At 36.4% G+C, this 22,491-nt stretch overlaps 3 protein-coding genes across 3 annotated transcripts; all 3 read left to right on the plus strand.

The window, feature by feature from the left end:
- Nucleotides 1-267: 267 nt before the first annotated feature.
- LOC117912952 lies at nt 268-6,012 on the plus strand. The gene is made up of 4 exons (XM_034827769.1): nt 268-490; nt 1,370-2,055; nt 2,546-2,980; nt 5,355-6,012. Exons 2-4 carry the CDS (start codon nt 1,374-1,376, stop codon nt 5,531-5,533), a joined length of 1,296 nt encoding a protein of 431 aa, XP_034683660.1. The 5' UTR covers nt 268-490; nt 1,370-1,373; the 3' UTR covers nt 5,534-6,012.
- A 2,393-nt stretch (nt 6,013-8,405) lies between these two features.
- LOC117912597 (GTPase ERA-like, chloroplastic) lies at nt 8,406-17,798 on the plus strand. Its single transcript, XM_034827250.1, has 9 exons — nt 8,406-8,832; nt 9,137-9,282; nt 12,873-13,013; nt 13,085-13,198; nt 14,740-14,865; nt 15,490-15,588; nt 15,752-15,853; nt 16,964-17,044; nt 17,248-17,798. Exons 1-9 carry the CDS (start codon nt 8,421-8,423, stop codon nt 17,332-17,334), a joined length of 1,308 nt encoding a protein of 435 aa, XP_034683141.1. The 5' UTR covers nt 8,406-8,420; the 3' UTR covers nt 17,335-17,798.
- An 841-nt stretch (nt 17,799-18,639) lies between these two features.
- Nucleotides 18,640-21,714, plus strand: LOC117912598 (mannan endo-1,4-beta-mannosidase 7). The gene is made up of 5 exons (XM_034827251.1): nt 18,640-19,230; nt 19,330-19,524; nt 19,830-19,952; nt 20,424-20,626; nt 20,908-21,714. The coding sequence occupies exons 1-5, from the start codon at nt 18,907-18,909 to the stop codon at nt 21,362-21,364; spliced, it is 1,302 nt and encodes a 433-aa protein (XP_034683142.1). The 5' UTR covers nt 18,640-18,906; the 3' UTR covers nt 21,365-21,714.
- Nucleotides 21,715-22,491: the final 777 nt, after the last annotated feature.

Raw genomic sequence — 22,491 nt, forward strand, 5'->3', positions numbered from 1 at the left:
CCTGTTATGAAGTACTCGTCAGAAGCGTGTGTGTTCAAGTCAAATACCCAACATTGAAGCATTCAATCTAATGGGCAAAACGACGTCGTTCCTTAAACCTAAATTGCAACTTCATAATGATCGCGACACCCCCGTTTTTTAAAGCAAGGGCAGCATTTCAGCCCAAACGCCAACTCCGCGAAAAGCCCAGATCACCCCTCATTGAGACCATTTCTTCGAGAGAGTCGGGAGAATAATATGGACTTTTCATATGGGAACGATGTGAGTGCCCAAAATGATACGGAGGTGGCGCTATTGGTCTAAAAGCTCTAAGAATAGCAAATAGCGTTTGAAATTCGTGGGGGTGAGAAGCAGAGAGGCGGTCGTTGCCTGGGCTCCTTCCTTTTTTGAAGGCCAGGGAACAGTCCGCAGATCAAATATCATTATGCTTCTCCTCCAAGTCTCTTATTCTTCCCATTAGGGTTTTTGGAACTTCTCCTCTTTTTCCCGGGTAATCTCTTCTGGCCTGTTCGTTTCTTGTTTAATCTTTAATTCTCTGTCATTTTTAGTATTTTTTTATATCTTAGCCCTGTCCTTGGTATGTGAGAATCAGAGGGTTTGCGTTTTTCCCAGCCTGAGGCCACGGAAAACAAACGTTTTTCCTCAACTTAGCTTTGTACGACTGTTTGGCTTGTTCTCCGGTGATACGGGAACACCAAGGAACGTGGGGTTCTGAACTTTGTTTTTCTTTTGTTTTTTCCTTCCCGTTTTCTCGGAGCCGAACGAGCATTAGGGTTAGGGTTTAGTTTGGTGGCAGGAGGTTTTCATGTTTGGTTTCGACTTTGTCGGAATATGAGATGTGTTTCATCTTTGGTTTCTAGATTTTGGAGTCTGTAGAAGGTTTTTTTTAATGTCTGGCCATTGGGGTTTCGGTGGATTGGATACTCTTGTTTTTGCGGTTACCTCTCTGTTCTTGTGGCTCTCTGTTTTGTTGTTGGGGAATGTTAATAGAACTTCCAATTACAGACTTTCTTGAGTAAAAAGTATAGGTGCTCTGTTGATTATAATTCGACGTATTTTCGAGGTTATGGATATTATTATTATTATTTAAAATACTTTCTGGAGCTCATTTTATGTGAATTTTTTCCTTTGAATCAAACAGAAATTTTGGTTTTCGTGGTTTTCACACGTTCTCTAGAAGTGTGCAAATCCTTTGATCAGATTATAATGGAAATTTCGCCCTTTGAAACAAACAGAGATTTAGGGTTTAGTGATTTTTACACATTTACTGAAAAGTGCGCAAATCCTTTGTTGAGATCGTTAAACAAAAAATGGTTTAGGTTTTGGTGATTCAGATTTTCTAAGAGTGTGCAAATCTTTGATGTTGCAGAGCCATGCCAACCTTTACAGCAATTGCGTTAGATAGGTTGTTGGAACCTGGGGCTTCAAAAACAGTCATGAAGTCAGCTTCTGATTTGAAGCCTGTTCCTGATTCGAAGTTGGAAAGGAGAAATAGCACGTCCACAGTGACTACAGAAAACAAACCCCTCTGGTCTCAGATATCCCCAGCCCTCTATGCCACTCCAGAGGCCACCCCGCTTCCTGATTCTCCATCGTCATTCCCTCCATCGCCGTACATCATCAATCACAAGAGGCGAGGGCCACGTCTTATCAAGAGCTTCTCTCAGTATGACGTTCCATCCGGCCAAAAAATTGCTGATGGAGAAGGTGTCAATGGAAATGCAAAAGACATAGAACCTGTGGTTGTTGAGTCAGCAAACAATGGTCCTGTTACTTTCACTGTTGCTGATCCTATTGTGGAGGAGCCTGTGAATGGCTTCCATAATGAGAAACCTGAAAGCAGTAATTCAAAAAATGTTTTTGCCACAGAAAATGGTCCCTCTGTTGCAGTGAATTCAGAAAGAGATGGAGATGGAGATGGTGATGGTGACGATTTCTTTGATCCTCAGGAATCAATGAGTTTTACAAGCAACACTGAAGGAGAGGATTTTAATGGTGCTGAACATTCTTTGAAGCTTACTACTCCAATGGGAGAGTTTTATGATGCTTGGGAAGGTACTTGCCTTTTCTTCTTTCTTTGTTATGCGGTTTTTTATCATTTTGTTTGCTATTAGCATGCCATGGTTAGGCTTATGTAGTGGAAAATACTTGGAGGCTTGGAATGGCAGTTGGCATTGTTTCTGTATATACATATATATATACATATTTCATTTTCCAGACCTTTTTTACTTGTCACGTGCGAAGGAGAAGTTGTTTGCATCATGATTGGATATAGGAATACTCAAGTCTCCACCATTGATTTATTTTTGTTCATGATGCCAGTATGATGATAGTCAATAGAGTTTTCTACATTTTTTTTTCCATTTTTCAAGTTAGCCCTCATGATATATTATCCTTGAAAACTGATTTTTCAATTTTTATGATTAATGATGTGTTGATATGTCTATATGTTGGTTTATTAGTTATGCAGTATTAGGGACATTGAAATTATATTTCCATGTCTTGCAATATATGCAGACTGACTTAAATTTTTAACATGCTTTAGAACTATCTTCTGAGGGTGCACAACAACCTTCGCTTTGTGAGATTGAAGATGAAATGCGTGAAATAAGATTGGGTTTATTGATGGAGATTGAGAAGCGGAAACAAGCAGAAGAAGCACTGAAAAATATGCGAAACGTGTGGCAGACAATTAGCCAACAGTTATCTCTTGTGGGGTTGACACTCCCTGCTGATCTTGCTGTTGTGGGTGAGGATGGGCAACCGGATGTTGATATTGCACAAGAATTGAGCCAACAAGTTTCTATTGCTCGTTTTGTATCAGATTCCATTGGGAGGGGGATTGCGAAAGCTCAGGTGGAGATGGAGATGGAAGCTCAAATAGATTCAAAGAACTTTGAGATTGCTCGGTTATGGGACCGATTGCATTATTATGATGCTGTGAACCGGGAGATGTCTCAGAGGAACCAAGAAGGTTTAGGTAAGATTTCTGCACTGACTTTTTTTTTTTTTTAATTATTATCAAATTTTTATTTCTCTTATTTACCTCAAACCATGTGTTTAAACTTTCTGAAATTTTTGAGGCATGCTTTATTAATTTCTGTTCAGTATAATTTGTGTTTAGTTATATGCCTCTGTGTGTGTGCATTCATTATTTTTGCCCTTCATCCTGGTCATTTAGAGTAGGGACACATGATATGTGCTAGTGTGTCTAATATGCTTAAGTCATGATATGTGTGTGTTATTTTTTCTCATCCTGGTGTTTTAGAGTAGGACCCATTATATGTGCTAGTGTGTCTAATTCTAATACGCTTAAGTCGTGAATAAATTACTATGCTATTGCTTGTCTTCACACTCTTTGAACTTGTTTAATAAGAATAGTATCATATGTTCTTACGCTGAAGAAAAGCTTCATTGTCTGGCAACAACATGACTCTTTTTAGTCATGCTAATTGATCCTGTTACTTCCTTTTGAATTAGTGAATGGGCCTTCTATTGGACAGTCTTGCTTGGGCATGTAGGAACAGTTGGAGGTTTGGCATGGTGAGAAAATCATATGGAGAGAATTACTCGAATTCTATTATTCTAGAGAGTTAAACCCAGGAATGTAATACATAAATAAGAAAAATAAAATAATAATCAAAATGCATTGCATGATTTTTCTTTCTTTCTTTCTTTTTTCCTTTTGTTTTTAAGGTTGAGCCTTAAATGAAAGGAAGTTTCTGCTGTGCATACATATCAATTCTGTATGAGAATTTAGTCATTGTACTTGGGTTGGTTATAATCTTGAAGATAGTTATTTTGAAGTGGTAAAATTTATCACACAAAACTGGTGCTACGAAAAAAAGGATTTTGTCCATCTAGTTATCTTAAACTTAGAACAAGTAGTCCATAATTCTTTAGTTCTAGTTGTTACATGCCTACTGGTTGCGAGTTCATAAAATAAGGAAGGTATAGTTTGATGATTCTTTTTACTCATCTTGTTGTTCCACGTGTTAGTTCACATAGGTATCCTGTTGATGTTAACCATCTATTGAAGATATATGTGATTGCGGCCTCATTCTCCCTTCTATATGTCAGTGCACTAATTGGTGAGTATAACACTGGATACCTGTTTCAGTGCCAGATAGCTTCAAAATAGTTTCAAGCATGTCTGTAATACCTCTCTCCCACTTTTCACTGTACTTGTGTCTCAGGCTTGCATCTGAACTCTCTCTTCCATATGTTAGTGTGCTTATTTGAGAGTAGCAATAGACACCTGCTTCAGGGCCAGATAACTTCAAAATTGTTTCAAGCATGTTCGTTGTTCCTAACTCTCTGTTGCCTCCCTCTTGGACTTGTGTTAAAAACATCACAAAGATATACATGATACCTGGATTGGTTTACTAATTAATGTGCGATTGCATCTTAGGTCATTAGGTTCCATTACTCTAAAATTTATGGCTGTGGATACTTGTCATAGTGCTAGATAACTTCAAAAAAGTTTCAAGCATCTTCATTGCTTCTATCTATCTATCTTTACGTGCAAGCATGAATAGAATAAATAAATAAATAAATAAAAACCAAAAAAAAAAAAAAAAAAACCTATTTATCTATCCTTAAGATTTATAGAAATGGATATTTGTTATAGTGCTTGAAACTTCTTTTCATTGTTTCATTGCTTCTTTACAGATTTTTTATTTTTTAAATAAACAGTGTGTTTGGGATATCTTTCTTGCAAGTCCTCTCCCTAGATTTCTCTCCTGTTTTTAAAATTAAATTTAAATAGAGGAACAAACATCTTCTTTACTTTCTTGTCCCTTTGGAAATCTCCCTATCCCCAGCCAACCCTCTTGCCACTTGAGCCAGGCCTCAAGGGCAATGGCAGGAACCAACATATTGCTTGGGTAGTCTGGAAAATTACGTTACTATCATTTTCCAGAAAGTATGGTGTAAGCATGTAACATAGATGTCAGCCGCTTTGCTGGAAAGCTTATTGGCATTTCTTGAGGTCTGAGTTTGAGTCCCTATGTGATCTAGATTCGGAATGCTGTGGTTCAACTTCCTTTCACCAGTTATGACTTAACCTATTCTAACACTTAAAGTTACATATCTGAAGTCTTTACCCACCAGCAAAACATTAGGAAAGAAGAAAAAAAGGAAGGTAATAGTAAACCCTTGTACAGGTAGACAGAGAGTATGCATGCATTCAGCTGCATGAGCTAGAAGTAAATGCACATACAAACACACTAATGAAGAATATGTTTGTGTCCCCACCTGTATGAATGCTCTTCTTACCAAGTTCCATTTTGGCCCCAGTATTTCTGCTACTTGTCATCTGTGCCCTAATATTTGCCATGCCTTGTTTTCCTCAGAGTTGGCACGACGAGAGCGGCAAAGAAGGAAGAGAAGGCAGAGATGGGTTTGGGGTTCAATTGCTGCTGTCATTACAGTTGGAACTGCAGCCCTAGCATGGTCTTATCTCCCAACTGGACAAGGATCATCTGGCGAAGACCACTTTGAGGCTTCTGAACATGATCATGAAACCAAGTAATGAGTTTTCCTGGTTAACTGGTTACTATGACGCAATATCATAGGAGATAGAGAGAATAAAAGTCGCATAATGCCACCTTGTGAATAACAATCACTTTGTTTTGTCAGTTGCTTTTTCTGCTAATAGAGGATATGTAGTCCCACCAAAATACATACTTCAGGGTGTGCCTTTCGCTGACAAACTGATAGAGAGGGGTGAAACAAAAATTGGATGAGTCAGAATCTGAAAATCTTGTTCTCTAGATTTTCCAAGACTTAACAAGTGTTGTGTTGGCTTAGGTTAGTCTCCAGGCCATGGGGGAAATTCTTTGGTTTTTTATCCTGTTGTTTGGTTTACAGGCATATGAACTCCTCGATTTGGTCGGTGTTTATGATCTTCTGTACCATACAAACAGGCTACAGGTTCCATTCATTTTACCATTTCTGTGGTACTGTTGAAACATCTTCCTTTAAAAAATTAAATTATATTAAGTGCGGTAATGAGCTCAGCCTTGAATTTATTATTCTTGTATCAACCTTAGTATATAGGTTTAATCCAAATGTTGCCCATTTAGTTTCAAAGTTGTTGCAAGCCGGTGCTTATGCGGCTTTTGGCCTGTTTTGATAATGGTGAATGCTGGGGAGACCGGGAGAGAGAGAGAGAGAGAGAGATGGAAGGGAACAAAGAAAATCTATTGCACAAATGTTCTAGAAAATGGTTTTTTATTTTTTATCTCATAAATTTTTATTGAAAATATTTTTTTAAATCAAAAAATTATTCTAAAAACAAATTTGACGCTTTTTTAATTACATTGGTAGAGTTTGTATGACCGATCAAGCTGATCCATTCTCATCTGGAAGTCATGGAGAGTGCTGGGGAGAAAGGAATTGAAAGAAAATCTAGTGCTTGTAAGGGAGATGTTCTAAAAAATGATTTTTTGTTTTTTAGAATGGAAAATGATTTTCTAAGTTCAAAACTAGGTGATGTTTGTTTGTTTTTCCTTATTTAATGTCAAATGTAATTGGTTTCAGATTTCAGTAAATTGTTTTTTAATTCTTTTCTTTAACTTTTAACTTATTCGTCAATGTTTTTTTATTGAATAGAAGAAAGTAAAATATATAATTTTTTTCTTTAATCTAAAAAGTTAATTGATTTAGTATTTACGTTTTAAAAAATAAACATCATTTAAGTTTAATAGTTTCTTTATCAAAAATAGTTTTTGGAATATATATATATATATATATATTTGTATGTTTTCTTACTTCTTTTACGGCTAAAACTTTGATTCGTATCAAAACTTCAAAGCTTAGACATGGAAAAAATCTCTTCCCAGACACCCCCTACTCCTCTATCTACAACAAAAAAGTGATCTCTAATTGCTCAAACTCTTTGATTGTGAACGTGGATGATGCGGATTATTTTTCTTGGAAGCATTAGGTTCTTGCTATAATCCAAGGTTATGTAATAGCAAATTTCATTTCATAATCTTTTGCAAGGATGCTGAGATCACAATGGTAAATTTTGCACATATTGCCATCGGAAAGAGGAATTTGTTGTAAAAAAAGTGGATAAATTTTCCCATGAAGCTGTAAAACAATCGAGAAAGCTACCCAGTGTTGTTGCTTACGCTAAAAAATGATAATCCTCACGTGAAATAGTGATTTTGATGCCAAACTTCAGATTTTTTAAACCAAAAAGTTTTAAGAAACCAATGAGAAGTTATTACGTGTCCACTTTACCTTGATTTATAAATTGAAACTTTATTTTTTATTTAAAAAAAAAAAAAGTTTTTGACACTTTTGATTTTTCTAAAAACTCTCTTAATAAAATTTTCTATTTTCCTTCACTTTCTTTGTAGTCAAATATGTCTTATGAGACCAAATCTCTAAACATGTCTTATATTGAATAACTATTACAGTGCAAACTAGGTAAATTTATTAAATTTTTAAAACTAAATTTAGTAAAATTGAATAGTTACATTGTATGAATAATTGGAAAATGACTTAAGATGAATTGAATATATAGTTTAAGTCGATCTTTTGGATTAAATCACTTAATTTGAAGAGAAATTAGATCTAGACCTAAAATTAAATCAAAATTTGGTTTAGATTTTCAATTCAATTTAATGAAAAATAAGTCTCAACACCTATTTACCATAGAGATTGTTTTTTTTCCTTATTAATTTTCTCTTATTTTACATTTTATTATTCTTTTCAATTGAAATCATTGTTATTTTGATTTTTCATCATAAATTATCAATCCAATTTCATTTGATCATATTAATCTATTTTTTTCATTCAAACCTTAATTACAAAAAATAATCAATCATAGTGGATGACATTTAAAATCATTATACTATCATAACTTTTACTAAAAACCATTTTTGATTGAGTAAGAGTTACCATCGCATTAAGTTATAAATTTTATTTTGATACGATAAAAATCCATCCACGATTAAACTTCACATTCTTCTTTTTCACTTCAAGAATGCACATAAATCTTGACAAATCATCATATTCATACTTTTCACCAAAAACCCAAAAAAAAAAAAAAAAAAAAATCAAAACTAAAAATAGAACTAAAATAAATCCACAACCTATGAGCACAACAACCACATCACAAAACCAAGAATAATCCTCAATTATTCAAAAAATGCAAATAACTTAAGCAATTCTTTCCCTCTATGCCTCTTTCTAAAAATAATCAATGCTAGCTGCAGTTAATAACAAAGAAAAAGAAAAATAAAAAAACTTGTGTAATATTTTTTATTTTTTATTTTTAAAATCATTACTTTGTCAATAAAAATAAAATAAAAAAAAACACTCGAATACGACGTCGTTTAACAGGGGATTTGATGTGGAAATGCAATTTTTGATTGAAAGGATATGAAGAGGTGAGGTGCTGAGAAATGGCGCTGCCTCAAATGGAGGTTGTGGGTCTGCATACATCCATATCTCTTTATAGAGAAACATGGAGAAGTCATTATCTCCATCGCTTTCAGTTCACCACTCTAGATAAGAAATCTTTTCTCCATGGTTGTTCCTTCCAATTTCGAGCTAGGAGCAGAAGTCGAGAGCTCGTCTCTCCTCGAACTAACCTCTCCATCATTCGACGGGTTAATGCCACTGAACGAGTCGAAGAAGAATTTGATGTTATCGACAACCCAGCAGCGGCGAGTACGATGAGCTCCTCCGAGGACGAGGAGTCATCAGCCTCAACTTTCCTATCTTTGAGCGAGAAGCCTGATAGGAACATGGCCCTCCTCGATGACTATGAGTTGGAGGAACTTGACTTTGCCTCCAACCCTAACCATCGCAGTGGTACATACTCTTTTCTTTCTTCTTCCTTTTCCTTTTTTCTGTAAAATTATTTGCCCTCTCTTTGATTGTTGAGAAAACCCAAGAAAAAGAAAAGCAAATGCAGCATTTCCAATCTATTGTTTCGTGCATGAATAGAAGCTGTCTAATTGTTTTGAATGATAGAGAATGTAGCTTTATTCACAGACAGAAATTAGCCTTCCCCAGATTATTATCCATGATTCATGCTTTTTACTTTTCTATGTTGTCTGAGAAACCTTAGGGCTATCTCCTCTTAGTAGTTCTGAATTTTATAAGTCAAATGCAGGATATGTGGCTGTGCTTGGCAAGCCCAATGTTGGAAAGAGTACCCTTGCAAACCAAATGATAGGCCAAAAGTTGTCAATTGTTACTGATAAACCTCAAACCACAAGGCATCGAATCCTTGGTATATGTTCTGGTCCAGAGTATCAGGTTTGAACATTTTGTATATAATAGATTATCATGCTTGATGTTAGTTGCCTCTTTATATTTTCATTTGACTTTCACTTAACTGTTATGCAACAATGCTGAAAGCAAAAAATCTAGACACAGGTACATAGCTGAATCCCTAGCAGGATTCTGCTCCTAGATTGGGTTAACGAGATGTTCCTATAATCTTTTTGACATTCAATTGCCCCCCTATGAAGTCCTTTCTGAAGTCAGATGCTTATAAGTTATATTAGTCACAGATCCATCTACCCAGACAATAAATGGGTATTGGTCAGGGGTAGTCCATCTTATGTGCCAGGAACCTCCAAAACTAATTTTATGGTGGTTGGCAGTAGCTGATTTTTTTAAGCTCCTGTTTTTTTTTTTTTTTTTTTTTGCATATAGATATACTATTTTCATAAAACCATACTGAACAAATCTGCTTGCTTGCCTTTTATTCATTTGAAAAGTGTAGTTTAGTTGTCTAACTAATATTGTCTGGAGAGCAGTTCCCTCCTAGTACTTCCCATTGGTGCTGAACTGCCAACTCTTCTCCTATGGATTCTATGGAGTAGCTTGTATGGCTCAACATTCAAATGCTTGATGTTTGCCCAAGTGGGGATAGGGTTTAGTGAGCATGAAGTAAGCTTGATGCTTCCCACCATTGAGTACATAAGATGGTTTGAAAGTCTTGATTTGATGGTTGGAGCTGAAGGTTGATTGAGGCAAGAAGCTTGTCTCAACCAAGTTGGGAAGGATGGGGTATTCATCACTATCCTTAGTAGGTGTCACCAGAAGTGCATCATTCACTGAGGGGGATGGCTAGCTAATACCCTAGCCATTCCCTAGGTATTGATGGGAATGCCTGGCTGACACCTTGGTCAATTCACCTATAAGCTTACTTTCCCAATCCACCATGTTCCCTCACTTATAGACTTAAGAACCTCTTTGAGGTCACCCTTGACACTGGTTGCTGCAAAAGCCATATTTGGCTCAGCATCCTTTTATAGGCCTATAATACTGGCACTCTCCAATTTTACTTAGCGTACCCTTGTCGACATGACACAACATGGATGTGAGTGTGGCATCCTTGGTCTATACTCCTATTTTGTTTTGGATATGGTTGTTTGATTTTGATTAATTTATTATTATTTTTATTTTCAACTTCCTTAGTAGGTTGTTACATTGAAAAAAGAGGAAATTCATGTATATGTAGAGATAAGGAAGAAAAGATAAAAATAGAAGGAAAAATATAGGAAGTTCTTATCAAAGATATCTTTACTTTTAATTGATTTCTAATTGGTTTTTCCTTTTTCCATTTTTATGTCATATCCTGCTATCTATATCTAATTTTTGGATCATTTTTAGTTGGTTCCTCATATCCTAGATTTTTGAGTTAAAAGAATCTAACTCATAGATATGTACCTGCACCTGATAACCAAGTCCAAGTCCAAGTCCAAGTCCAAGTCTAAGCACCATAGTTCTAGGCTTTGTTCAAGGTTAGGCTCACCATTGGCTTTGGGCTTGTTAGCCAGCTTCTCCCAGGACCCTTGTATAAAGGCTGAATGGGCCACATTGGAATATGTTATGCCACTCATAACTTTTGAGCCCTAGGGTTCCTCTTAGGTTCTCAAAGTACCTCCACTTGTGAGGCCCCTTCCAAGTCTATTGTTAAACTCTTGAATCCCCCCATCTCTCATTTTTCCATGTTCCCCACAAGTTGATAGGATTCACCATTGAAGTGAATAATCTCTTCCAACAAAAAACTTATTGTTACTACATTAGTGATTATACTCCGTTGGCAATTCCGTTCCGTTCATCTTGGTGTAGGACTTTATATTTTCTTGTGATTTACACTTAGTTGAAGATTCAAGGTTGTTGGAGAATCAGCCAATGATAATACAGGTCAGTATGGAGAGTTATTAAAAGGGTAATGATTTTTACATGCGACATAAAGTGGACTTTAGGGAATTAAGAAACTGAATGTTTTTTTATTTAGATGAAAATGGGATTTTAAATTGAGTGCTTAAGCATTCTAATTAGGTTCTCAAGCGCTTAAAATGCTCAGGCACTGCCCAGAGGTGCTCATGCATTGCCTATAGGTGCTCAAGTGTTGGAAGCGCACAAACCCACTTAACCAAAGCTTGAGTGTTTGAAGCCTGGATGCCCAGGTTTCACAGTTTGCAATGTTTCTATTTTTTTCCCCATATTGGCAAACACATTTTGGAAAATTACGATTTCGGAATTAGGCCAAGTCTACTTGGGTTTCTCCTATATATATTTCTCGTATAATTTTCATTTTCTCCTTGATGTGCAAATAGCCTAAAAGTCAGTAGATTTTCCGTTTCTTGAAACTTTCAAAGGTGTTTTCTTTCATTCTTGGATTCATGAGAGAGAATTGCATCCTCTCAAGGCGTTGGGAAGTCCACTAAGAAGCTCGGTGGTGGTATGTCATAGACATGAGGTTAGGTGTAGGTATTAGGGTATAAGTCTTAGGGAATAGTAATCATTAGGTAAATCTGTGTACCTAATATTTCAAAATTAGTGGATTATAGCTTTGCAATCTTTAATCCCATGATTTTTATATATGCAAAGTCTCTAGGAGACTTTATGGGTGGTTTCCATGTAAATTGTGTCTCTTATTATGGGTTTGAAATTCTTGATATATTGATTAACTGTTTAATTAATTGAAGAATTCTTAAAAGATAAAAATTTGTAGCCTTTAGGCTAATTAGAGAAGAAACTACCTATTCACCCACCTCTAGGTAGTTCCATGATTAAGATCTTCAATTTTCACCTACTATAAACACAAACATAGAATCAAAATAATTTTTTGTATCTGAGAATTGGATCTAGGAAGGAGAGTCATATTACCCTTTTGATTTAGGAATACCATTAATTTGATTTCACTTAACTGTTCTTTATAAAGGACAACTAGTGACTCATGCATATAATCAAAAAAGTAAAATTAATGCACTTTTTCCTCTTTGTTTCTTCTCCTCAAAACCAATTTTCATAATGTTTTTCTTTTCAAATTTTTGGAAGAGTACAATATAATCTGACATACTATTATTTAATTCCTGTAATCCCCATTGTAATTCATGAGTTGGTTTTCTATGAGATCATGTTAACATTTTTTATCCTAGGGATATGTGTGAGTGCCATTTGTCAAATAGAGTTAATTTCCAAAACTTTGTGTACTGTCAGTTGTTGCAAAATTTGGTTTCTTTTTACGTGGAACATTTTATTCAGTTATTTTTTATTTTATTTTATTTATTTATTTTATTCATTTTATTTTTTCTGTTTTGTGTGTGTGTGGTTCTTTTGAACTACTTAATTTGGCCTTGTTCTCACTTACCTTGTATCAGTGTAATAGCTGTTTTTTGTTTTTGTCGTTGCTTTTTTCTTCATTCTATTTTTTATAGGACCATAAGTCACTATTTATTAAATTTTTTAAAAAATATCATTGAGTGAAGAACCAACATGGTTCCATAAATACATAAACATACACAAGCTCATGCCTTCACACTCACATATAAAAGTAATATGCTATTAAGCTCTTAAAAACGCATGAACTTATGTTTTGCTTGTAGATGATACTTTATGACACACCTGGTGTTATTGAGAAGAAAATGCACAAGTTGGACTCCATGATGATGAAGAATGTCCGCAGTGCTACCATTAATGCGGACTGTGTAGTGGTTCTTGTTGATGCATGTAAGGAACCCCAAAAGGTATGGTTCTTTGTTTGGGAAACATTTTTCGGGCTTTCTTACTTCTGCTAAATTTATTTTCTTTTCCCTAGATTGATGAAGTGTTGGAAGAAGGTGTGGGAAACCTCAAAGATAAACTACCCACTTTGCTGGTTTTGAATAAGAAAGATCTGATCAAACCTGGTGAAATTGCAAAGAAACTCGAGGTCAGAACCTGTTAATTGATATTATTACTTTTAAGAAAGACATGTAATTTGTTGATGTGGCTAATTATGTAGTATAGAAAATAAAGGGCAAATTACTATTACCTCTCCTGAGACTTGCAAATATGTCTCTATCTATGATTTACCTGATGCTTGCACAAACCCCATCATGAACAGTTGTAAATGCTCAGCAATTGAAACTGCTGATTTTTTATTTTCATTTTTTTCCTTTTAAATTTAGTTTCACTCTTACACTATTTTTTGTTCTGAAAAAGGCCAATATGCTCTTCTTTTCTACTAAGTTTGACCTAGTTATTTATTATTAGCTATAGAGGAAGACAGAGTTGTTGGTAGTTTGATCTTCCTTTGTACTGTTGCTTGGTTTTTATCAGGATAACATTTGATGAAGATGTAAACAGAGACAAACAAAGTGATTCTTGCTTTTCCTGCAGACCCAATTCTTTTCTCCTGATTTACCATTTTTCACTACTGTCCTCAAGTTGTGTTTTATGCCCTCTTATTTTCATTTCCTCTTTAACCTATCAAAAAATGAAAAATAAAAAAAATCTCATTTCCTCTTTAATTTACCCTCTTTCCCCAGTTCTCTCTAGTCAAAACAAAGATTTTATATTTAGCTTGACCACAGTTCGGGGAATACAAATACAAAGGAAAGTCATTCTGAGATCTGCTTGGAGCTTCTTCCCCACATATCTTAACTGGACACACACTGCTCTTTTCTTAAAAAACAATTTCTATAAGCCCTAAAATAAAAAATGAAAAAGCAGACAGGAACAGTTTGATTCTCTAAGCAAGCAGGTTTTGGGGGTTCATGCAGATCCAGTATAGTCTGGTTTTTGATCCACAAGGATCAAGATCAAATGAGCGTTTGTTCAAAGGGAAGGCGGAGGTAGTACTTCAAATGGTGAATAGAAGTGGCTCAGCAGGGAATGAATGGGAAATCTTCAAGGATGACTTCTTTGTTGGTGAAACGAAGGGCTAAATAGCCCCTCTTCCCTTACTCTTGTCACCTTTTAATCTCTTTCTCAGAGTGAGTAATGGGTTTGGGGAATTGGGCATCAAGGTTATGGGCTATTGAAGATAGGGACGAGAAAAATAAGCCTACAAATAAAATCAAGGCTTTTCTATTTAGCATGGTGGTTTTGTGGACCTCACCACTACCATTGATGAGGAAATAAGGAGGAAAATATTAGGAGTTGCCCATTTGGGAGAGTTTGATCAAGAAGTGAAGTGCGAAAATGGTTCAAAATGGATTCATAGGTTTATTGGGTTTTACCCATGATTTTATATAGAGAACCTTTTATGATTGCTGTCTTGTTCTATTTTGATTTCTTATTTTCTTGTTTTTGTCCTTTGATTTATCTAATCTCCTCTAAGGAGGTAGATGTGGATGATGTCAAACTTCTTTGGTCCATTTTCTGTACTCACGCATATGTTATTAGATCATTACTATGCTTCTTAATCAAGGTGTGCTAAAATTCTTACTTTGAACTGTTTATTCTGAATGAGTATCATTTTCCTTTCAGTGGTATGAGAAATTCACAGATGTTGATGAGGTCATACCAGTGAGTGCCAAGTATGGTCAAGGAGTAGATGATGTCAAGGATTGGATATTGTCAAAACTTCCTCTTGGGCCAGCTTATTATCCAAAGGTATATTAATTCAAGATTTTTGCTTCTTTATGTGTGTGTGTTTGTGCATCCCTTTCCCTTCAAGAATGGGCATTGATAATTTTTGGTTGCATCCTTATTATTTTAACCTTATCCCAACTATTTGAAGTCATCTATATAAAGCAACCAGCATCTTGAATGCTTTGAATCCATGATATGCAAGCAGATATTGCTTTCTGAAATCACCTGCAGAAAGAGAAGTTTAAATCGTAGTCAAGTTAAAATGTTCTTGTGTTGGTTTGACCATGCTTTGCACCCAGAAGAAGCAAGTACACGACATATTAAACTTATCCCTTTGACTCTAGGCGTGTCTTTAGTTCTCTTTGCTGTAGTCTAGCTTTATATGAAATTATTGCTAGACCTTTAAGAAATACAAAGTATTAATTCCATTCTTTTGTGCCATTGCCAAGTTTACATATTAGAGGAGGTTTTCATCAGATTGATAATGGTGTAAGACTTTATTTCTTACATGAATCCAGATTGCCTCAAATTATATCTCAAAATAAGAACAAAGAAACATATTTTTTTTTAATGGTTTCATGTCTGAAAACTATTGCTTGTTGCGTATAACTAACAATCACACTGTTGTTTCACTTGTTTCCTTAGGACATTGTTAGTGAACACCCGGAAAGATTCTTTGTAGGTGAGATTGTTAGAGAAAAGATCTTCATGCAATATCGTAATGAAGTTCCTTATGCATGTCAGGTACATGCTTGATTATCTCTACCTTCTTGTGATTTGTGAGACATGGTTATCCTTTCCATTTTTTGGTTGTATTTTATTCCTTGGTTGCTTATTGTGCCTTTTGATTTCCTAGAAAGTAACATCTAATGGAGGAGTGTCATCCCTTGATTTTTGAATCCTGCAGGTCAATGTAGTGAGTTACAAAACTAGACCAGCTGCTAAAGATTTTATTCAAGTCGAGATTGTTGTCGAGAAGAACTCACAGAAAATCATCCTCATTGGAAAGGTAAGTAGACTTGTTTTGGTAGGTTTTTCTTGACAATATGTTTGATGCATGATTGCTTGTGGGACCCTCCAGACAATGGTGGGATAGACAGGTTGTTTGGTGTGAATAGGAAGTAGAATTGCTCAAGAGGGAGGAGGCAGTATACCATGAGAGAGGGAGTTCTCATGGCCCAGTGTGGTGGCCCAAACAAAGTCTAGGATTCTGTTCCTAGGAATGAGGTCAATATTGCCTAGTCTGGTGGATTTGAAATATGTTCCAGTCTGCTTCAGGCAAGCTTCTGCAGCTAAACCAGGGGCCCAAAACAAAATCACATGGGTTGCAAAGATATCAATCACAAAAGTGGCTATTCATGTCACATTTTAGTTCCTTGCAAGCTATCCGGCAAGCTGTAATTAACCCGAGTGTGGAATGTGATCAGCCCATTTACATGTTATTCTGCTCATCATATGTTCTAAATATCTCGTCAATATTATTTTGTGTGGTTGCATGTTTTAGAAATTTCAATTTCTGGTACATCATTTTAAAATCAATTAACTGGGTGTAGAATTTTAAAAACTTACCATTAAGGGTTTGCCATGCTGTGTAAGAACTTTTAAAATATGAAGAACTCATCATTTGTACTTAGCTTATATTTTTGAGCTTCAGCATTTCTTTTGTTTCCTTTCTTTCTCTTTCTTTTTTAGTTTTGTCACATCTCTTCCACTAATGATTGGCCACCTGCCTCTTATAAAAATTTGTCTTATTTGCTGATATGTGATGTACTGGCTGCTAGAGGTTTGGTCCATGTTAGTTTCTCTCCTCTACTAGAGATTTTGTTTGTTAAACACTGTATTTGGACTGAAGCATCAAATATTGATCTCCTTGGAAATAGAGGGGAGATGCTGAAAATGTTAATTTATACAGAAAATTGAAATCTTAAATAAAATTTTGGAATGTTTTGCAACTCCAAAATCTCTCAAAATAGAACAACTATCTAAAAATGTTAACATTTTGTCGAAATTTAAAGTTTGATCATTGTTGCTTTCAGTTTATTTGGTGAGTGCATGCGCATAGACAAACATTAACCATCAGAATTGTTCATGAGTTCTCATGTAATCAGAATTGCTGCAGGAAGGGAAGGCTCTGAAACTACTTGCAACAGCAGCTCGGCTTGACATTGAAGATTTCTTGCAAAAGAAGGTGTTTCTTGAGGTGCTGGCTTCCTTCTTCACACTGCAATAGCTACTATATCAATTTATGCTATAATTTCTCACAAACAATTTTTCCACATATATAGTATCTCACTGCACCGTCATCAGTAAATAGACTGGTGCCGTAATGCAGAAAAACTTCAGCTATCACTCAGGATTGTTATTGAAAAACATTGACGTTGGGGCAACTAACTGTTTGAACAGGTGGAAGTGAAAGTAAAAGAGAACTGGCGGCAAGATGAAGGGCTTCTTAAGTACTACGGTTATGGAGGCCAAATTCAAGCGCTATAAGGTCAAATATCATCAGCTAATTATTGCATTTCTTAATGTGAGTGGAGATGGTAGTGCTGTGCTAAAATCATGACCATGTGTTATTTACTTTGATCATTTGGAGCCTCTAATCAACATTCTTTATGGCTGGAGTCTGGTGCTGTTGCAATCTTCAACTGGACCGTCTCTCTCATGGCAAGGGAAGTGATTACGACGGCAAGGCCCTTTCCGGTGTTCTTCATGACTGTACTGCTAAACATGGACCCAAAGGTCCCAGAGCTGGATTTGAAGCAATATGCTTTGTCAAGGGTATTTCTTGATGTCCACAGAAACTAGGGGGCTGTAGTCCTCCTTGAATATGATTTGAGGTTTTCTATCATGGGAACAGTTCCTGTAATATGAATTTTTGGTAGACTTAGAGCGTGTAATTTTGTATTAAAATTGAAGACATTTGTCAAACTAAGTGGGCAGTAAACTTTAGGGTGTCCGATGTGCGCACGTTCGATCGTTAGGTGAGTAGGGCAGGCAAGGGCACTCAATCGGTCATCGTAGGCTATCAATATGGGATTGGTTGAAGCTTGGCCTGTAGTGGAGGAACGCCCCATTTCCACGGGTAAAAAAGAAGTGGATCCGCAAATCGCGCCAATAAGCATATCACTTACCGGGTAAAAGAGTTGAAAGTAAATTGGATGCCGACCATTCAGTCTTTACACCACTGAACATGGCGTGGAGAGCCCATGTCGCCATCGGCATGGTCATAGACTCGTAAATAATCAACACCATCAAACAGGGAGAGGCAAGGCAGCGCCTTCATCTTAACTGGGATAACAAATCACGGAAAAGTAGATATCTGAAAGGCCCCACATTTTTAAAGGGGACCGTGGGGGTGGGCCATATTGCGCTCCACCACAACCATCTTTAAATATGGTGGGACCCGGGTAGGGGCAGTACCGGACATCTGAGGATCCTCCTCACATGGGTGCCACTACCCAACATACATGATTAGGGCGCGTGGTGCGTCCGACGCAGGCAAGACCCTTGCTAGAGTTCAAATTCCCAAATTCTTCACTTTTGTTTTTATCCATCACGCTGGAGAGTGGGGATTCCATGATTGTAATACGCCCAGCTGTTTTAACCTTCAAAACCATAACACAAAGGCCTGCTACGGCTTGTAATCAAACGAATCAACCTACCATGGATTTTCAGAGCCTGCCAAGAATAATAAGGGTGCCCACGCCCAATCTCTTTTTTTTTTTTTTTTAAAAAAAAAAAGAATAAAAGTGAAAGATTGTACCCTATGGACCTAAATTACCAGTAGAAAAAGAGACCGTGAAAGAAAAAAAGAGTGGCATATGATTAAAAGCAGATGTTGAAGGGGAAATGACTTAAACATGACAGACACCCTTTTGATTTATCCTGAGAGGGGAAAACAATCCAGTCCTAAAGTGAATTAGAATGCGCCATTTTCACTATCATGAAAAGAAGGGTTTCATATTCAACCGTGCTTTTGACCTCTCTCTTTTTCTAAAACAGAGTCCTTCTGCTTTAAAACAACCCCTTCATTCTTTTCAGCATTGACACTGAGTGAGAGAGATGAGGCATCTGGGTTGGGTTCTCTGTTTACTTCTTTTGATCCAACAGCAAGGTTTTCAGGTCCAAGTTGAAGCGGGAGATGGATTCATCAGAACAAGAGGAGTGCATTTTGTGATGAATGGTAGCCCTTACTATGCAAATGGCTTCAATGCCTACTGGCTGATGTATTTGGCTTCTGACCCATCTCAGCGTGCCAAAGTCTCAGCTGCTTTCCGTGAAGCTTCAAGCCATGGCCTCACTGTGGCAAGAACCTGGGCTTTCAGTGATGGTGGGTACAGGCCTCTTCAGTACTCTCCTGGCTTTTACAATCAGCAAATGTTCAAGGTCTAACTCTCTTTCATACTCATCCTTTTTATTATCATCTCTCCTTCTGATTCTCAAGTCTCCATGTTGTCGATTTTATTTTTGTTCTCGCTTTTGAAGGGATTAGATTTCGTTGTTGCTGAGGCCAGAAGGTACGGAATCAAGCTTATACTGAGCTTGGTGAATAACTATGAAAGCTTTGGTGGTAAAAAACAGTATGTGAACTGGGCTAGAAGTCGAGGACAGCACCTCTCATCTGAAGATGATTTCTTTAGAAACCCTGTTGTTAAAGGATACTACAAGAGCCATGTTAAAGTAAGTAATTTGTGGGTCTTCTCTCTCACACTTCAACTGCCTTTCCTTCTTACATCCATCAATTTAAAACAAACCCGGAATTAAAGAAATTGCTTAGTTGACGCATAATATGGATGTTCTTTTCCTTTTTGAAACCATGATTTCATTTTATCTTATGTCCTTTCCACAGTAGGTGTAGTGTTTCATAGTGACTAATCTCTTAGCTTTTCCTTTGTGTGAGAAGCTTGTTTATTTTTTCCAGGGTGGGTTTGAAGTGGGATGTGGAATTATGATGTCTATTCTGAGTTATCTGTATCTTCTTGTAGACTCTGCTTAACAGATACAACAGCTTTACTGGAGTTATTTACAAGAATGATCCAACTATTATGGCCTGGGAGCTTATGAATGAGCCTAGATGCACATCAGATCCATCAGGAAGGACCATTCAGGTTGTTTTGATAACTTTCTCTCTGTTTCTTTTATTCTTACAATTTTAGGTCTTAACTTTTGACTACACACTACCTTCTTCATTGTCCAATTTAATTTCTTCTCCAAATTCCTTTTGGTTGGTAGTTTGATTTAATCTTCCATCTGCCCTCTAAGTTTCCTGGCATCAAATTTTGCCTTTTGATTTAAACCTCTACATGCCCACTACTATAATTAGAGACTGCAGTATGTCATAGGACAAACAGAGGGGCCAACTCAATTGGTACTCGGCCAGCCATTGAGTGGTTTACATAATTCCACCTACCAACCAGCCCCAGTCACATGAGGGTCATCCACTCAAATGAATACTATAGATTTCAAGTAGTTGATGGCTTCTGAAAACTACTTGTCGGGAGAAATTCTCACTCATGTTCAATTTGCTTGCTTTTGCTTGGAATTATGTTAAATTCAGTTTACTGGTGGTTGTGGGACAGGCTTGGATAATGGAGATGGCTTCTTTTGTGAAGTCAATAGACAGGAATCACTTGCTGGAAGCTGGTTTAGAAGGCTTCTATGGACAAACAACACCTTGGAGGACGAGACTCAATCCTGGATATAATATAGGAACAGACTTCATTGCAAATAATCGGATCCATGGAATTGACTTTGCTACAGTTCATTCATATCCTGATCAATGGTAACTATCAATCTAAAAATAAAGAATATAGCAAGTTTCATGAAGATACATGATATTTAGATTTCATTTGTTGGTCAGTCCAAGAAAATAAACAAGCATAAGATAGGTTCTTGATCATCCATATTTCGTCTGTATGCAGCTAAAAACAGGCTTATTGATGTGGTGGGTTAAAATTTTTTTAAGCTTTCATGAAATTTACTACTGATCAAGCTGCAATTTTCTATAAGAGATTTGTGTCAGTTCCCTGATTTGGATTTTGGTTCCTGTTGTTGTGTGAGCAGGCTCTCAGGCTCGAATGAACAATCTCAACTTTCTTTCCTGAACAATTGGCTGGGTGCCCACATCCGAGATGCCCAAAACATTCTCCGAAAGCCAGTACTCCTCACAGAGTTTGGAAAATCATGGAAAGATCCTGGTTTCAGCACCTACCAGAGGGACCAGCTGTTCAACGCTGTGTACAACCAGATATACTCATCAGCTAGACGTGGAGGTGCAGCTGCTGGTGGCCTCTTCTGGCAACTTCTAACAGAAGGCATGGACTCCTTCCGGGATGGGTATGACATAGTTCTAAGCGAGAGCCCTTCAACTGCAAATGTCATAGTTCAGCAGTCACGCAAGATCGATCAAATTCGGAAAATATTTGCAAGAATGAGAAATATGACGAAGTGGAAGAGTGCGAGGGCCAGTAGACGAGCTGAATGGTTGGCTAAAAACAGGAGCAAACGTATTGGAAACTGAGCAGATGCAGTTCTTATACGAAATTGGAGTGTGCAAAACTTTGCAAAATGTTAGTTACGACAGGTTTTGGGAGGTGGGTTCTCTTTGTGATGAATGATGTTCGTCCAGGGGAGCAGCTGCATAAGATTGATAGAGTATGTAATTTTTCTAGATATATACTTTGTGAAGTGTGTTGTTTAAGGAGAAGTATGTTAGTGAAGAAGAGAGAATGTGAAAAGCCACAACTCAGTTTTTGCCCTTCATACTAGTCCTTGGCTGGTGGCGGGTGGCTGGTGGCTGCTGATGAAATTAATGCCTACCATCTGTGTTGCTCTATATTTCATAAATGAGATTTGTTAGCTTTTTTCCTATAATGTGTAACCATATATAATGTAAATATTATTTAAGGGTATCAATTGATAAGTAGGTAAATCAAATGATTGAGCATCCAAAAGTCTAATGTATGGAAGACTCAATTATAAATGGGGAGTTAGAAAATTTAATTTATATGAATGTAGTTAACTCCATTATTATGAAATTTAATTTATACATTATGTTTATGAGTAATGAAGGAAAATGGAAAAGTATAACCTATGCAATTATATAGATGTATTCAAGTTTATAACCCACCATTATCCATTAATTTGTACATAATGGTTGTAAATAATGAGTATAACTCTCATATGGTCTTTGATAAGAAGATTAAGAGATGTGCAACTTTTAAAATTAAGGTCCCAAGTCACACTCTTATTCTTATGTCCTTTTATTGTTTTATTTTTAACAACATACATTACGCAAGTGACTTATACACTATATGACAATAATGAGTTGAAGACTTTGACAATACAATTCACAAGTTGACTCAATCTCACTTCAAAAATGTTATTGGTATTATGGATTAAGGTAAGAATATGATTATTATTTTAGTATTTATATTTATTTTGTTTTATGCATGCAAAATTGTTTTTTAAAATAATTATTTCCATATAAAGTTTATAAAAGTTTGGTTAACAAAATTAAATTGAAAGATGAAGATAGACGTATAACACAATGGTCTTTTGTCTCTCGGTATGTGTGGATATAATGTGCAATGGACTGGTTGAAAGGCATTTGTTTACTAAAAACTCTCGGCAAAGGGCCTTCTTTCT

This window comes from Vitis riparia, chromosome 4, assembly GCF_004353265.1.
Source record: "Vitis riparia cultivar Riparia Gloire de Montpellier isolate 1030 chromosome 4, EGFV_Vit.rip_1.0, whole genome shotgun sequence".
Classification (NCBI taxonomy): Eukaryota; Viridiplantae; Streptophyta; class Magnoliopsida; order Vitales; family Vitaceae; genus Vitis; species Vitis riparia.

Bases quoted from the DNA above. Each gene is read 5' to 3' on its own strand.
- LOC117912952 (XM_034827769.1), top strand. From the start codon at position 1,374: ATGCCAACCTTTACAGCAATTGCGTTAGATAGGTTGTTGGAACCTGGG. The intron at 2,056-2,545 runs GTACTTGCCTTT...AACATGCTTTAG, and splicing joins GTTTTATGATGCTTGGGAAG to AACTATCTTCTGAGGGTGCA. The intron at 2,981-5,354 runs GTAAGATTTCTG...TGTTTTCCTCAG, and splicing joins GAGGAACCAAGAAGGTTTAG to AGTTGGCACGACGAGAGCGG.
- LOC117912597 (XM_034827250.1), top strand. From the start codon at position 8,421: ATGGCGCTGCCTCAAATGGAGGTTGTGGGTCTGCATACATCCATATCT. The intron at 8,833-9,136 runs GTACATACTCTT...AGTCAAATGCAG, and splicing joins CAACCCTAACCATCGCAGTG to GATATGTGGCTGTGCTTGGC. The intron at 15,589-15,751 runs GTACATGCTTGA...TGAATCCTGCAG, and splicing joins AAGTTCCTTATGCATGTCAG to GTCAATGTAGTGAGTTACAA.
- LOC117912598 (XM_034827251.1), top strand. From the start codon at position 18,907: ATGAGGCATCTGGGTTGGGTTCTCTGTTTACTTCTTTTGATCCAACAG. The intron at 19,525-19,829 runs GTAAGTAATTTG...ATCTTCTTGTAG, and splicing joins ACTACAAGAGCCATGTTAAA to ACTCTGCTTAACAGATACAA. The intron at 19,953-20,423 runs GTTGTTTTGATA...GTTGTGGGACAG, and splicing joins CATCAGGAAGGACCATTCAG to GCTTGGATAATGGAGATGGC.